This window comes from Electrona antarctica (genome assembly GCF_951216825.1).
Source record: "Electrona antarctica genome assembly, chromosome: 4".
In the NCBI taxonomy this organism is placed as follows: Eukaryota; Metazoa; Chordata; class Actinopteri; order Myctophiformes; family Myctophidae; genus Electrona; species Electrona antarctica.
The window spans coordinates 45,406,215-45,423,730 of record NC_136809.1 but is presented as its reverse complement, the minus strand read 5'-3'; the positions used below and the strand labels follow the sequence as shown (position 1 = coordinate 45,423,730).

At 43.5% G+C, this 17,516-nt stretch overlaps 1 protein-coding gene across 1 annotated transcript; it reads left to right on the top strand.

The window, feature by feature from the left end:
* Window positions 1-361: 361 nt before the first annotated feature.
* adamtsl7 (ADAMTS-like 7) lies at window positions 362-16,510 on the top strand (the record flags this gene model as incomplete). Its single annotated transcript, XM_079498448.1, has 12 exons — window positions 362-493; window positions 2,064-2,193; window positions 2,598-2,773; window positions 3,510-3,612; window positions 6,938-7,117; window positions 9,373-9,502; window positions 12,820-13,045; window positions 13,810-13,983; window positions 14,574-14,747; window positions 15,174-15,359; window positions 15,562-15,706; window positions 15,866-16,510. 12 exons carry the CDS (start codon window positions 362-364, stop codon window positions 16,021-16,023), a joined length of 1,914 nt encoding a protein of 637 aa, XP_079354574.1. The 3' UTR covers window positions 16,024-16,510.
* Window positions 16,511-17,516: the final 1,006 nt, after the last annotated feature.

Here is a 17,516-nt window from a genome sequence, read left to right as displayed (position 1 = left end):
CACACACGCACACACAGCGTGCACAAACACATTATGAGCTGTCACAACAGCGACCTTACGCCAAGAGCTACCCAGTGGGTGTGCTCTTGGCTTGGGACAATAATTGAGAAGTATGTGTCTCCAATTCTCAGACACTTTCTCTGCAGTGTGTGCATGCGTGAGTGCACGCAGGCGCGCGCGCTCGCACGCACGCACACGCGCACGCGCACACGCACACGCACACACACACACACACACACACACACACACACACACACACACACACACACACACACACACACACACACACACACACTCCCCTTCCTCCTGTGACTGTGTGTGTTTGTGTGTGTGTGTCAGAGTATCCTCCGTCAGTCTCTCCATGGCTAGGTTGTGGCAGCAGCTCTCCTCTGGAGCTCTGGGTGTGCTCACCTTGTCTCTCTGTCTCCTCTACCCAGCTTCAGGTGCTCTTCCACAGGACACAGTGGCCGCCGGTGCACCCTCCGCTTTGAAGGTAAGACCTCCACAACTTCCTATATTATGACAAAAGCGCAGGATAGTAATATATGACGTTCACAACATGACTATAGGAGTGTGTTTTAAGAATGTTAAGAACAAGCGTATCATGTTCCATAGCCGAGCGATGGGAGATTTCAGTTGAGATTCAATGAGATGCTGATTTACAGTGATGGAAAAAGTACTCACATGTTTTACTTAAGTAGGAAGTATACTCGATCAATACTGCAATGTAGAACTACTCCGTTACAAGTAAAAGTCCAGAATTCAAAATGTACTTTTAAAACGTATAACAATCTTTTGAAAATAGCAGATCTACAAGCCCCCAATGCGTCGCATCGCTACGCAATGTGAGCTTATGTGCTTATGTGAGCATTTCGGCTATTTGAAAATAGCCGAAATATACTATAGGGTTGAAGTGGTTGATGTATGTTTTGTAATAATAATCCAAATCTACAAAGTAACTAGAAACTAATGTTTTCAAATACATGTAGTGGAGTAAAAGTACAATATTTGCCGCTGAGATGTAGTGGAGTAGACTGGAAATTGGAAATACTCAAACTCAAGTAAAGTACAAATACCTCAAAATTGTACTTAAGTACAGTACTTAAGTAAATGTACTATAGTTACTTTGATTTATGATATTGCAAATGTTACATGCAAATGATTTTCTCAGAATTCATTAAGTTCAATTTTAGGAATTTATTCTTTTGAGCAAAAGGTACAAGGGTCAGAGACTGACTAAAGTCCTATTGTGTGATCCACCATCCACCATCTCTCTCTCTCTCTCTCTCCCCCATTAGCAGGCAACAGTGCAATACTATCTCTCTGTCTCTGTTTCTGGCACAACAGCGCCCCTACTGGTACTGATTGGTATTCTCGTGCTCATAGTGGTCACATACATAGGTGATCACATACATAGGTGAACGTCACGGACATTGCTGTTTGTTGGAGTGGTTGCACCACTCAAAAAAAAAAAAAAATCACAATTACAGAACAGTTCATTTAGTTGATTTCATGGTTCCTCTAAGCATGAAAGGCAGAGCTGACTAATACAAAAAGAAAAGATGTCATAATCTTGCACACAGGACAATGGTTTGGCTTAGATTAGCACTTCATTTGTCACTCAGGCAAACTAATCAATAACACATTGCATGGATCCATATCTGATACTCATAATAAAATATGAAAGGAGGAGAACAAGGCCTGTCCATTAAACAGACAAGACATGCAGAGCGCAAGATTTCTCCTCACTTGCATGACGTGTAGGGACATACCATGTAGATGTCACATCTGTAGACGGCCATACGTATATAGCTGTCCAGGAAAGGATCCAATGAACTCAAAGCAACTGTTATTTGGCCGCTTCGTTTGAGTCTTTAGATTTCCACTAAGAGGATACAGGGAGAGCGAAGAACTCATTGTGTCAGTGAGTAAAGTGAGCGCACATGGAGCTGACTGTGTGTGGCTTAATGTGACACAAACAAATAAAGACAAAGTGAACTGTGTTGAAATCCTATGCGATGCCATTGACTTGTGTTGTTGTTGTTGTGCACGTCTGTTTTCAGAGATTCGAGGTGGTGAAGGGGAATTTCTCCCGATCCTTCCTCAGTGTGGGATACCATAAGATAGCAGAGATTCCTGCAGGGGCAATCAACATCACTATACGAGAGACCGTTAAAAGCAGGAACTACCTAGGTAGGTACTCACACATGCGCGCACAGACAGACACACGCACGCACGCACACACGCCCCACACACACACACGCACACACACACGTACGCACACACACGTACGCACACGCATGGCTTTCAGCATTCAGGAAGACATATTTGAATATTCTAACCTGGGGTCTATTAGAGTAATCTTAACCCCATAGACACATGCAAAACAGAAAAAGTAAAAAAAAAACGGCACTCCATCTTTAAAAACATTTTTAAACTCTGTCTTATGGTGTAAAAGTGGTTTAAATGTAGTTTAAATCTTAGAGTCTAAGATTTAAACTAACACTGTGGATTATATTGAGTAGACGCACGGACATGCTGATATAAATGATTTGCGGTAATTTGTTGAATCAACATGCATGACTCTTCCTCTATAGCTCTACGCACTCAAAGTGGCACCTCGCTCATCAATGGCAACTGGGCGATCGAACGGCCTGGCATCTTCATCGCCGTGGGAACGCAGCTGACGTACCGAAGGCCCAACGAGATCCGCTCTCGGATTGGGGAGTCAATTACTGCACAGGGGCCACTGTCAGAGGGCCTGGACGTTTATGTGAGACCCAAAGAGACACACAGATTTTGGAAAGAACTCGGGCTCCTTCCGTACTTCCTTCACAGGTGTTACCGATGATACTAATAGAGGCTCTCAAAGTGGGTTCCAATAAACGGTTGAGGGTGTGTAACTCAAATGTCAAACATTTGTCAAACATTTGTACACTCTCAATGTGTAATAGGGCTCCTTGAAAATTAAAAAGTTTGAGAACCACTGCACACTAAATGGAACAGAGCCTTAATTAGTGTCATCGGTGAAGGAAGTAGGGAAGCGGCCCGGAAGTACAGTTGGGTGCCACCGATATTGTCCCTTATCATTTGACCCATTTAGGCCTGACCTCAAAGTTTAAAAAAATCCTTCTAAATCCTCCAGTTTTCTGAAATAAATATTTTCACGATTTTTCAAAAATAGCAGACCTACAAGCTCGTAGCGCGCCACTCGGTGGCGCGCTATGAGCTTGTAGATCTGCTATTTTTCAATAGCTAAATTATAACATAATGTTTACCAAAAGGGGTTCCCGCCCAAAATGGGTTAACTGTCCTTTTGCGCAGATCACGCAAACCTCAGCAAAAAGAAAAGGACAATATCGATGGCCTCCAACTGTAGGAAGAGAGTGTGCATAGAGCTCATTGTGCCATTTATGTTTATGTACAAATGTCTGTTTTCACTGTATCTGCACGCCGGTTCCTTTAACCCATGACCTGAGTGTGTGTCTCCATCCTCTGTTCTCCTCCAGTTGATCTACCAGCAGCCGGGTCCCAGCGTTTACTATGAGTACAGCGTGCCACACACTGACCCTACTGCTGAGCCCAATACTCCTCCTGATATACTGTCTCTGGGTTAGTACACGCACACGCACACGCTGCACGCACACAGAATTGGAGAGTGACCCAACAGAACTGTGTCATTTTCTCATACTAAATATCCTCCTTTGCCCCTAGGGAGCTTAATTCATAACAGATGTGTGATGTGTGTGTGTGTGTGTGTGTGTGTGTGTGTGTGTGTGTGTGTGTGTGTGTGTGTGTGTGTGTGCGCGCGCGCATGTGTGTGTGTGACTGTGTGCGTGCATGTGTGCATGTGTATGAACTCAACTTAAGAGCTCCGCACAGGGCCACAGTAACCCAATATCTATCCCACTCAAGAAAATCCTCTTTTTAAATTGGATTTCGATTAAAGATAACATTCGATATAAGCAGGTCAGCCAAGCATTGTTCTGGCTGCATATTTGCTGCATATTCAGTCAATAATGTGTCACAGACGCCACGTTTGATTTCATTACTGTACCTAATCTGTCATCTGCGATGAAGCTGTCAGTGGTAGACAATAACCAAGTACATTTACTTGAGTACTGTTACTTTAGTAGTAAAACTAAAAAAAGTATTGTACTTTACTTGAGTATTTGTTTTTTTGGAAATTTACGACTTTCACTTCACTACATTATAAAGACAAATATTGTACTAGATTTATAGGAAGGGACACCAACGTACAAAAATAATCACTTAAAATAATAATTATTAAATCCTATTTTAAAATTGCCTATTGGGTCGACAGTAGGCGTCACACACGTACAGTATATGAAGTTGAAGACTATGGTGCGTAGACAGTGTATATGCTACAGTATGATTGGGATTTAATTTGAATACAATGCATCAATACTGAATTAAAAATAAACAGAACTTTTATTATTATTATGTATTTTTAAAAGCATGTACTTTTTAATACTTCAATTATTTTTTTAAAAGCAAGTACGGTTCTCCAATCAATACTTTAGCTCAAGTACAAATTTGACTGAGCAACCTTCACTGGTACTTGAGTAATAGTTGACCAGGAGTAGGCTATTTATATTTGAAAAGGTCCTGGGGTTGAGTAGCCTACCCTACGTTGTCCACCACTGGAAGGTCCTGGGGTTGAGTAGCCTACCCTACGTTGTCCACCACTGGAAGGTGCTGGGGTTGAGTAGCCTACCCTATGTTGTCCACCACTGGAAGGTCCTGGGGTTGAGTAGCCTACCCTACGTTGTCCACCACTGGAAGGTCCTAGGGTTGAGTAGCCTACCCTACGTTGTCCACCACTGGAAGGTCCTGGGGTTGAGTAGCCTACCCTATGTTGTCCACCACTGGAAGGTCCTGGGGTTGAGTAGCCTACCCTACGTTGTCCACCACTGGAAGGTCCTGGGGTTGAGTAGCCTATCCTACGTTGTCCACCACTGGAAGGTCCTGGGGTTGAGTAGCCTACCCTACGTTGTCCACCACTGGAAGGTCCTGGGGTTGAGTAGCCTATCCTACGTTGTCCACCACTGGAAGGTCCTGGGGTTGAGTAGCCTACCCTGCGTTGTCCACCACTGGAAGGTCCTGGGGTTGAGTAGCCTATCCTACGTTGTCCACCACTGGAAGGTCCTGGGGTTGAGTAGCCTATCCTACGTTGTCCACCACTGGAAGCTGATGAACAGTGGTGGAAAGGGTTCTCAATTGTTTTACATAAGTAAATAATGCAATACACACATACTCCGTTACAAGTAAAAGTCTGGAATTCAAAATGTACTTGAGTAAAAGTACAAAAGTATTGGTATCAAAATGTACTTAAAGTGCCAAAAGTAAAAGTAGTCATTGTGCAGAATGTCTCATTTGAAGTTTTGAAATGTATAAAAATCTTTTGAAAATAGCAGACCTATACAGGCTCACAATTCGTCGCATCACGACACATTGTGAGCTTGTAGATCGGCCGAAATGTTGTCGAATGGCTGATGTGATTAATGTATGTTTTGTAATAATCATCAAAATCTACATAGTAACTAAAATTTTCAAATAAATGTAGTGGAGTAAAATAACAATATTTGGATCCGAGATGTAGAGGAGTAGAAGTAAAGAAATTGGAAATACTTGATCAAGTAAAGTACAAATACCACAACATTTTACTTAAGCACGGTACTTAAGTAAATGTACTTAGTTACTTAACACCACTGCTCGTGCACCATCTTCCCTAACATTCCTGAAGCCTGGTGTCTCGTGCACCATCTTCCCTAACATTCCTGAAGCCTGGTGTCTCGTGCACCATCTTCCCTAACATTCCTGAAGCCTGGTGTCTCGTGCACCATCTTCCCTAACATTCCTGAAGCCTGGTGTCTCGTGCACCATCTTCCCTAACATTCCTGAAGCCTGGTGTCTCGTGCACCATCTTCCCTAACATTCCTGAAGCCTGGTGTCTCGTGCACCATCTTCCCTAACATTCCTGAAGCCTGGTGTCTCGTGCACCATCTTCCCTAACATTCCTGAAGCCTGGTGTCTCGTGCACCATCTTCCCTAACATTCCTGAAGCCTGGTGTCTCGTGCACCATCTTCCCTAACACTCCTGAAGCCTGGTGTCTCGTGCACCATCTTCCCTAACACTCCTGAAGCCTGGTGTCTCGTGCACCATCTCCCCTAACATTCCTGAAGCCTGGTGTCTCGTGCACCATCTTCCCTAACATTCCTGAAGCCTGGTGTCTCGTGCACCATCTTCCCTAACATTCCTGAAGCCTGGTGTCTCATGCACCCTGTTCCCAGACCTCTGGTTCCCCTCCCTCATCTAATCCAGTGGTTCTCAACCTTTTCTGGATCAAAGCCCTCTTGAAAACCTCAGAAGCGTTCAACGGTGCGCTCCACCCAACCATCACATAAACAGCGATACTGATCAGTGATCGGATGGGTGGGGCATTTTCAGAGACAATGAATTGATTGTGTTCTGGCTTCGATCAATGGAACTAACGCAGTAAACTCAACAACAAAAGTTCAGGAACTTAACTTTGGTCCATTATTTCTCCACTTTAATAATACCAATTTGTATTGTAGCTGCATTTGTATTGTAGACCTATTTATACCATATAGAGCAACTTTCGTTCAACTTTGACCCCTCTGTCACATGGAACTATTTTCAGGCAATCAACCACTATATTAGTGGCAAGTATTTCCTACAGCTCAAGTCCAAAAATCTGAACTAACCCTTTAAGCTCCTACTTAACAGTATTACAATGAAAACTCCCTTTTCAAGGATTTAAAGATAATGTTTTATATAATTTCTTTAAAAAATATATATGATTATATAATATATATTATCATTAAAATGTTAATGTTTTGCCGAACATTTTGTCAATATATCATGTTTATGATGTCCAACACCCCTTCCCAGTTGAGACAGCTGTGCCAACCCACCCGGTTCCGAGTCCGACTCAGAAGCCCGGCGATAACGGCAGAGAAACGCCGCACCCCAACCAGGTTCCATCGGACCCCGAGGTGAAGCCAGACCCCGGGCACGCCTACACCTGGGCCGAGACTGGACACGCCGAATGCAGCTCCACCTGTGGCACCGGTACGCACACCCAAACAACAATGTGTGTGTGTGTGTGTGTGTGTGTGTGTGTGTGTGTGTGTGTGTGTGTGTGTGTGTGTGTGTGTGTGTGTGTGTGTGTGTGTGCGTGTGTGTACAGCGGTGGAAACAGTGTTGTTTTTGTCGACTAAGACGGAAAAGGTCAACTACCTTTTTCCACTGATGAAAACTAAATGGAAACTAAATGAAAACGAAGCTATTATGACTAAAACTAAGCTAAATGTATCGACAATTTCGTCAACACTAAAATGTTAGGAAGGGACTAGTGGATCCAGTATAATTTTACATTTGGTTGCATGCTGATCTACAACTACATACTTGTAGATCGGCTATTTTGTGTGTGTAAGTGTAAAATCAGCCATTGCGACGGCATCAAGGCCCGCCAAAACACATTTTAGTCGACTAAATCAACTGTAGATTTAGTCGACTAAAATCTCATGACATTTAGTCGACTAAAACTCAAGTTGCATTCCAAAGACTAAGGCCCGACTCACACGGTCGCAACAGATTGATGTATGCTTGTTGTATGAGATGTATAGCTGATGCAAGCTCGCAATGCATTTCCAATGGGAGTCACATGGTTTGACACAACATTTGTGTTGTATGAGGGGGAGGGGGGCAGTCTAAACACAGCCATTGGAAATGGATGCTAGATCGAAAGGTGTGAGTCGGGCCTATGGCCTCACTCACACCTTTCGATCTAGCATACAACATTGATGTAAGCATAGATGTAAGCAAGATGTAAGTGTCATGGCCGCCCCAATGCATTTCCAATGGAAGTCACATGGTTTGATACAACATTTTGGACTACAAGCTGTTGTATGGCTTTCGGCTGTGTTTCGACTGCCCCCCTCCCCCCCATACAACACAAATGTTGTGTCAAACCATGTGACTCCCATTGGAAATGCATTGTGAGCTCATACAACAAGCATACATCAATCTGTTGCGAAGGTGTGAGTCAGGCCTATGGCCTCACTCACACGGTCGCAACACTGCATTGCTGTTGTGAGTGTCATGGCCGCCCCAATGCATTTCCAATGGAGGTCACATGGTCTGTTTTATGGCTTTCAGCTGTGTTTCGACTGCCCCCCTCCCCCTCACACAACACAATGTTGTGTCAAACCATGTGACCTCCATTGGAAATGCATTGGGGCGGCCATGACACTACACAACATTCATCCAACAAGCGCAGTAAAGGTGTGAGCTCAGCCTATGACTAAAACTAAAATAGAAATTTGCTGCCAAAAACAACACTGGGTGTTAAAAGTACTCACATGTTTTACTTTAAAGTAAAAGTATCAATTCTGTAATGTAGAAATACTCACTTGAGTAAAACTACAAATGTATTGGCATCAAAATGTACTTAAAGTATCAAAAAGTAGACAGTACTCTACTCATTATGCAGAATGTCCCATTTCATGGTTTCAAATGTATAAACATCTTTTGAAAATAGCAGATCTACTGTCCAAGCTCACAAGATCTACTGATCTACTGATCTACTGATCTACTGTCCAAGCTCACAAGCTAGATCGGCTATTTCCAAATGGCCAAAATGTATATAGGGCTTAGTTAGTTAGTTAGTTAGCTAGTTTCATTTATGTATGATGTATGCTTGTTTATTTATTAATTTAGTAAGTAGTAACTAAAGTTTTCAAATACATGTAGTGGAGTAAAAGTACAATATTTGGATCCAAGATGTAGTGGAGAAGTAAAAGTATTGAAAATACTCAAGTACAAATACCTCAAAATTGTAAGTACACTACTTAAGTAAATGTACTTAGTTACTTTCCGCCACTGAAAACAACATAAGGCTTTAACTAAAAAACAGGAAGCCCATTGTACATTTTGCGATGGGGGGGCTGTCACATTCCCTCTTAAGTTGCAAGGAAACGGACAGACATGAACTGGGAAATACATGAATGCCAGTTATTCTGTGGAAGGCGTAAGAGTGAGTCTCTGCTAAATTTGTAAATCAGTAAAACAGTACAACCTTGTAGCTTGGTGCCACTTCTAATTAGAAATGTTATAGTATTGATAGCATACAACATTCTGTTAAGGTATACAAATATGTGGCCTGCCTGCACCCATATACACATAATGCTCACTTAGTATGTCTGTGTGTGTGCGTGTGTGTGTGTGTGTGTGTGTGTGTGTGCGTGTGTGTGTGTGTGCGTGTGTTTGCGCGTGTGCGTGCGTGTGTGCGTGCGTGCGTGTGTGTGTGTGTGTGTGTGTTCCAGGTAGACGCAAGTTGCAGTGGGGGTGTGTGGAAAGGGCTTCTCTGACTACTGTTCCTGTTGACCTCTGTGACCCTGCTCTCAAACCAGCCAATGAGCAAGCAGACTGCAACACCCAGCCCTGCCCTGCATAGTGAGCAACACAAACACATATTTATGCACACACACGTGCACAAGTAGCCTAAAAGTACGGAATTCAAAATGTACTTGAGTAAAAGTAATGAGCGTCAGGAAACTCTCAGTGCAGTTGCCGGCGGCCGTTCATTGGGCCGCCTCAGCATCACGTTCTCATTCACATGATTCACTTCATCCAATCACACACTCATTCCATCTTCATACCGGCTATTTAAACTGGAAGTTTGCACTGCTCAATCTGCTTGCTACTGATACTGCTGCGCTGCTGTCTGCTTAAACCTTTGCTGCTCATCCTCCTCCACCCCAGCTACCACCTGTCGTTTTGGATCTGCTGTTTAGGTACGGGGGATTCGCGGAGTCCCTATATGGTTGGGAGTGGGACTGAAGCGCTTGATCAGAGTACCTAAAAATCAGATCAAATTCATTGCCAAACCATAATAAATATATTGCTCATTTTATATTCCATAAATATATATTTCATCCATTCATGAGTTGTCCTGACTGAACATCGCAACACATTGTGAGCTTGTAGATCGGCTATTTTCCAATGGCCGAAATGTATAGAGCTGAAGTGGTTAATGTATGTTTTGTAATAATAATCAGAATCAACTAATAACTAAAGTTTTCAAATAATTGTAGTGGAGTATAGAGCGTCGCAGTCCCGCCCCCTACCATGGACCAGGAAATGATTCTCCGTTCATTTTCCTCATAGACATTTCAGAAAGTATTTATTTAAAGACGTTTACGCCGCGGACAAAGCCAACTCGAGTCGTGACAAATCATGACAACAAACACAATTTTTGGGGCCGAAAAAATAATTAGAAAGAAGAAAAAAACGGCAGGTTACAACACTTTTTTTGTTGTTTTTCTTCTTTGTAATTATTTGTTTGGTCCAAAATATTGTTTGTGTTGTCATGAGTTTTCACGACTCGAGTTTGCTTTGTCCGCGGCGTAACCGTCTTTAAATAAATACTTTGTGAAATGTCTATGAAAAATGCATTGGGATTCATTTCCTGGTCCATGGTAGGGGGCGGGACTGCGACGCTCTATAGCCTCTGGGATGTAGAAGTAAATGTATTGGAAATTGGAATTACTCACGTAAAGTACAAATACCTCAAAATTGTACTTAAGTACAGTACTTTATTTACTTTACTTAAGTAAATGCACATATCCACACATAAGCAATCAGATGCACACAACTGCACAAATCTACAAGTGCTTGTGGTTACACTTACACGTTTGTCCAAACAGCCATACGTACACTTATGGGTGACATATAATTAAAGCCGTCTACAAGCTCGCAATGCGTTGCAGCGTGTTGTGAGCTTGTAGATCTGCGATTTATAGGTGTGGGACATGGCGCACAACCAAGTATAAATCAGGCATTACATCATATTGGTTCCACATGGAGTTGTAAAATTTTCATTACGCGCGTCTGTTCCTGCCATAAGTCAGTCAGCAGTCACAGTCGATCAAGCCAACATGCTTTGGTGTGGCTTTGGTATTCATGTCTAGTGGCACATGCCAAAGCACATAGCTGACTATTGCCAAGATGTAACAGGATTTCACTCCATTTGTATTTGAGTATTGTCAGATATTTGGCCCCAAACTCAACTGATACAGTGAGAGCTGATAGTTATGTCTTTATGTCTCTGCTGTGTTTCTCTGTGGAATGTCTATCTGTGGAATGTGCCAATAACAGACAGATGGTGGCAAAACTGAAACTTAACCAGTAAGTGGTGCACAAGTAACACCTGAAAATACAAATGACAAAGCGCTTGCTTTCTGCAAATTGTTTCGCTCCATTTGGCGTCCATTTGGATTAAACTAACTGCTTACAAGGAGGAATGTACAATAACCAGTGCAAAAACAATGAGAAAACAAAAGAATGACCCCGACAGCGAGGGTCAAGTAACCTTGTGTCACCAGGCTTTCTGCAGTAGCTACATGTGGAAAAGCCTGGTTTTCATTACAAATTAACCAGTGAGATCTGGTCCATACGTGGGCAACTAGTGGCCGGGAGGCCACATCACATCACATCACCCCCACCATCACTTAACGCGGCCCGCAGGTTAATATTCAAATATTGATTCAGCTGTTACAATTCCAAACATGCAAACATGACCCACTTTAATTACTTCAGTCTATATGTAGCTTAATGACTAGACTAGTATCAAAATGTTAGTCTTTTTATGTTTTTGTATTTAGTTCATAAGGTTAACATAACTATAATTAAAGGCATTTGAAAAACATTTGGATTTCAATTCAAATCATAGCAGATAGCAGATCTACAAGCTCAAAACGCGTTGCAGTGCGACGCGTTTTGAGCTTGTAGATCGGCTATTTTTGCTACGACAGTAATATGCAATGTGGCCCTCTGGAGTGAGAGTGGAAATTTAGTGGATCGTCAAAGTTGCCCACCCCTGATCTGGTGTACAGCCTGCCTTCTGTATCCAGTCAGTCAGTCAGTCAGTCAGTCAGTCTCACACACACACACACACACACACACACACACACACACACACACACACACACACACACACACACACACACACACACACACACACACACACACACACACACACACACACTACATGAATGCAGCGTTTGCTTATCCGCTCTAGACACACCTAGATCAGCAATCAACTGTCAGTGTGTTTGAGTGAGAGAAATAAACTAACCCACCTCGAAAAACAAGCCAACTCTTGCGAGAGAAATAAAACCAAATCTCCCCTCGAAAAACAAGCCAAAACATGCCCAACAAGCCAACGGTGGCAGAGATTAGCTGTCCACAGACAGACACACACGGACGGACGGACGGACGGACGGACGGACGGATGGAGTGCAAAACATACTCTCTCCCAATGCCTTCGGCCTGGTAGAGACAATAATATGGCCATATAATCCTAATTTTGTATCGATACATTTATTTATCATTATAAATACTATATGTCTATAATAATGAATGTTTTGGTCATTTGGTCATACTATTACACACATACACATAGCCAGGGCTTAATAAGTAAAGACACCAGAGTGATTCTGTCACTCAATGTGATTCACACTCCCCCGACCTATGGGTATTTATAGTATATACTGTAACTGTACATCAAAGAAATGTTGGCTTGTTCGATTTTCTAAACAAGCCACCGAATTTTTAAAACAAGCCCAAAAAACTAAAAAATACAAGCCAAAAGTTGCAGGAAATAAGCGGACTTGGCAACCCTGCCTACTGTACAAAGAGAATGGATCCCAGACCCAGTCTAATGGTCAAGCCTCAAACCTTTTCTCCCTCTGCCTGCGATTGGCCAACAGCTGGGACCTGGGGGAGTGGTCAGAATGCAGCAGGAAGTGCGGTCCGGGGTCTCAGCTCCGCCAGGTCATCTGTCGCCAGGTGACCCGCGTCCAGGGTGACGGGACGGAGACGGTGCAGGACACCGTGGCGTCGGATCTGTGCGGGTCATCCGACAGGCCGGTGACCACCTCGTCATGTCAGCTGAAGATCTGCAGCCAGTGGCAGATCCGTTCTGAGTGGAGCCCGGTGAGAACACGTACACCCATGCACAGTGGTTCCCAAACCTTTTAGCCTGTGACCCAAAACAAATAAGAGATTAGTCTCCCTGGGACCCAAACTAGTGAAAATAGCCGAACTACAAGCTCACAGCGCGTCGCTACTGTACGTGCCACGTTGTGAACTCGTAGATTGGCTATTTTCGATACTACTTAAACAAATTTGTTTTCAAATTTAGGGCATTTCCTTGATTTATTTATTTATTCATGAAATTCATTTGAAAAAGCATTGCATTTTCATGAAAAAAGAAATTCAGATTTGTAGGCTACTATGGGCCATAAGGCTTGGGAACCATTCTTAGGCAAGGCTAAAATTATAGGTTTGATGTTTGTTTTGAAGGGCTAAAATTGTTTTCTTTGCACTCTATTTATGTTTGTTGAATATACCGTATTAATGGTTCATGCCACTGATCTCACACTTTGATATCACGCTGGATAAATCAACAGTTCCCAAACTTTTCAGGTCGAGACCCAAAAGAGAGATTAGATGTTTGCCAAACTAGTGAAAATACCAGATCTACAAGGGCACAACGCGTCGCTTCACACCGCATTGTGAGCTTGTAGATCGGCTATTTTCACTAGTTCTTTTGTATTCATTGTAAGTGGTCTCATCCAGCCTTATCTCAAACATGTCATTCTGACCTTCCAAAAAAACATCATGTCATCATCCTGTGTCATCTCCTCTGCCTTCCTTCCTTCCTTCCTTCCTTGCATCCACCCTCTCCCCTCGGCCAGTGTTCGGTGCCATGCGGGATCGGCCAGAGCAGCAGGGAGGTGGTGTGTGTGGGCGACCAGGGGGACGTGGAGCCAGACGCAGAGTGCAACCTGGGCCTGAAGCCAGACGCGCTGCAGAACTGTGACATGGGAGCCTGCGCGCGGAGCTGGTTCACATCCCTGTGGAGCCAACGGGTGAGTGAGAGAGAGACAGGAACTGGGCTCACGTGGAGGAAGTGTGTCTGCAGATAGATATAGATAGATAGATGATGTACACCAGTGCTTTTCAAACATCTTCATGCCAAACTGATATTTATTTGGCCACGCGGAACCTCCTTTTGAAACTTGTGAGCTTCAATTTTTGAATAACTGTTGGATAGATAGGTAGGAATATGTTTAAACTGTTCCTCATTTTACTGAGGACTCCGAGGAGGTCCTGCCTGACCCTTGGGAGTTCCAAACCCCCATTAAAAAAATAAAATAGAATCCGTATCAGTGAACCGTGTCTAACCAACCTATCTATCCAACAGTTATTGTGGCAGCGGTGGCCGAACGGTTTGCGGAGCGGTCTTGATACCGGAAGGTCGCCAGTTCGTATCCCCGGACTGGCACGTTAAAATTCCCACCGCTGAAGTGCCCTTGAGCAAGGCATTGAACCACTACCATGAAATGTTCTATGAGCAGGGCCTGGCTGTAAACAAGTATCTGATGCTTAGTCCAGTTACCCTGGGTAAATATAGTAACTTTGCTTTGCTTACTGTGACTACGCTGTGCCACTCCCTCAGTGCTCTGCGACATGCGGTACAGGCAGTCGCACGCGGACGGCAGTGTGTCTGATGGACCATGAGTCCAACCTCCCGTTGGACAGCTGCGACGGGGAGCGTCCGGCGGAAGTGACGTCATGTGACTCTGATCCATGTAACAAGCGTCTGGAGTGGTATGCAGGATCATGGGGACAGGTATACACTATAACTAAGTACATTTACTTATACTGTAATTAAGATTTACAAATTCCAATACTATTACTCCACTACATTTATGTGATTTCTCCTTAGGGAGACAAATAAAGATAACCTTGAAAACGTTTTAGATTTTGATTATTACTACAAAACCTACACTAACAACTTCAGCCCTATATACATTTCGGTCATTTGAAAATAGCCGATCTACAAGCTCACAATGACACACACACACACACACACACACACACACACACACACACACACACACACACACACACACACACACACACACACACACACACACACACACACACACACACACACACACACACACACACACACACACACACACACACGAAAACAAGTGTTAGTAGAGAGAGAGAGAACATCACCATGAACATGCTGTGTGTGTGTCCTGCCCAGTGTTCTGCAGAGTGCGGTAACGGCACACAGACGCGCAGCGTGGTGTGTGTTCTCCATGACAGCGGTCGCATGGAGGTGCTGCCGGACCCGTCCAGATGCTCCCATCTCGTCCCCAAACCCAGCACCTCCCAGCCATGCCAGCTGAAGCCGTGTGGTGTGCAGTGGTATGTCACAGACTGGAGTGCAGTAAGTGTTCCTTCCTATGCCACTTCTTTTTGAGGGGCGCCTCCTATATTCAGCTATTAGTGTAGATTTTCGTCTTACACAAACATTAAATTCACTTGACAACGAGCAAATCGGCAACTTCTGTCCTACATAGTCTCTGTGATAAAGCCACGACAAGATAACGTTTGTTTTGCTTTTCCTTCCTGCTTTTCTATACCTTCAGTGCTCACGATCCTGCAATGGTGGCTACCGTGTGCGTGAGGTGCGTTGTCTTGCAGACAACATTGTCCCCAGTGGCAGCTGTGATGCCAGTCTGGCCCCAGAGAGTCGAGAGGAATGCAACAGTCAGCCCTGCCTAGAGGAGATAGGTAAGACCACACACACACACACACACACCTGTACACAATCTCCTCACTGGTCAACAGAAACACTCACTCACAACAGCTATTTTCGGTGCACATGCTTCCATAGCATGTTGTGGCAACTGAGAACTTTAATCCATGTGCTCTTCTCCTCCCTCCCTGCAGATCAGTCGTGCAGGGACCAGTATCACAACTGTGCTGTGGTGGTCCAGGCAAGGCTGTGTGTGTACCCGTACTACAGAACAGCCTGCTGCGCCTCCTGCTCTCGATCAGCCAACGCAAAGTCCAACAATGCCTATCTAAGAAACCACATCCGCAGGTGATGCTGCCGCAAGCATGGTGCACGTCGGGATGTGCACACAGAACACAGCTTGGGGTCCGTTTGTTCCACAATGGGACCCACATTTCAGGGTTGCCCCGCCGCTAGGGACCCAGTCTTGGCAGACCAGCCGACAGACACAAGAGGTTTGTGACCCTTGTGTGGTCTTAATCAAGAGTGTAAATATCACCATGAACAGACAAAATACCTCAGGGTCTGTGTTTTCAAAGCATAGAAGTGCCGATTCAGATCTTTGTCTGTTCAGAGTCGTACATGAAGCTCAACAAGTCAGCTACTAGCTCATCCCTCTTCTCTGTTTTGTAAATATAGCTTGTGGAGTCACCACAGCCTTAAAAGATTGATGCCGTCTGGCTGACAATCATTTATCTGAAAGCAAGAATGGACTGAGAGACAAGGTTCTTAGTCTCATGCCAAAACACCCACATTTGGTATGTGGCCAGCTGCATAACAGTTGGGAAGATTGATTTCTACGTCTGGACTGCTCACATTTGGTGGTGTACAAAAACATGAATAGCAAACCAGTATATTTATTGTGAATAAACAACTTACAATGCCGTTTGCTTGCCATTTGTTCCTGGTTTGGTTGTCTACCTAAATTGTAAATTATATAAGTCACTTAAAGTCAGCTCAGGAGTTTCAAACAATATTTCACCACAGTAGAATGTCTCCAATCTCATGCACACTATTTACACTTCATAAACAGTGACCTCATAATCCTCATCCTAATTCTCAATATCACTGAGCGGTGAGCTTGTACAGTAGATTCATTCATTTGCGGCCTCATAATCTTCAGCTCACTTCCCAAATCTCAAAATCTGTCACTGTAGATTGTATAGTAGACTCTACTGTCAAAATGTCACTACAGATCACTACAGATCAAAATAAAGGTTGATGAGTGATGCTGTTATGGAAGTACCTTGTAAAATGTAAACCAATCTCTGTGTGTACTTCATACGACGAATAACAAAAAAATGCCAATCTACATCTACAAGCTGTCAATGCATCGCAAGTGCGCGACACATCGTGAGCTTGTAGATTTGCCAGTTTCGCATGAAGTGCCAGGTGGATAAGGACATTGCCAGATTGAAAGTGATTAATAATTAGTAACATATGGTTATGTCAGTGCTGGACAGTGACATGCATATTCTAAAGCAGTGGTTTTCAACCAGTGGTCCTTGAGAGGGTTCCAGGTGGTCCCCAGCCTAATGGAGTTAGTAACAAAACCCTTATAGATCTTTAACTCTTACGCTCTCAAGAGTTAATTTTTGTTAATGTTAAGCATTACTCAATTTACAAGAAGTAACAGAATTAGAAATGTAAAATAATTATGTTGATCAACATTTGCCTGTTATCTCTCCTATGGTACCAACATCAATACAGCATGGAATTGTGGACAAAATCTTATCCAATGACAAATATTGTCTCGAGTCCGAGAGGCTAAACCTCATCAAATGGTCTGTGGCCGAATAAATAATG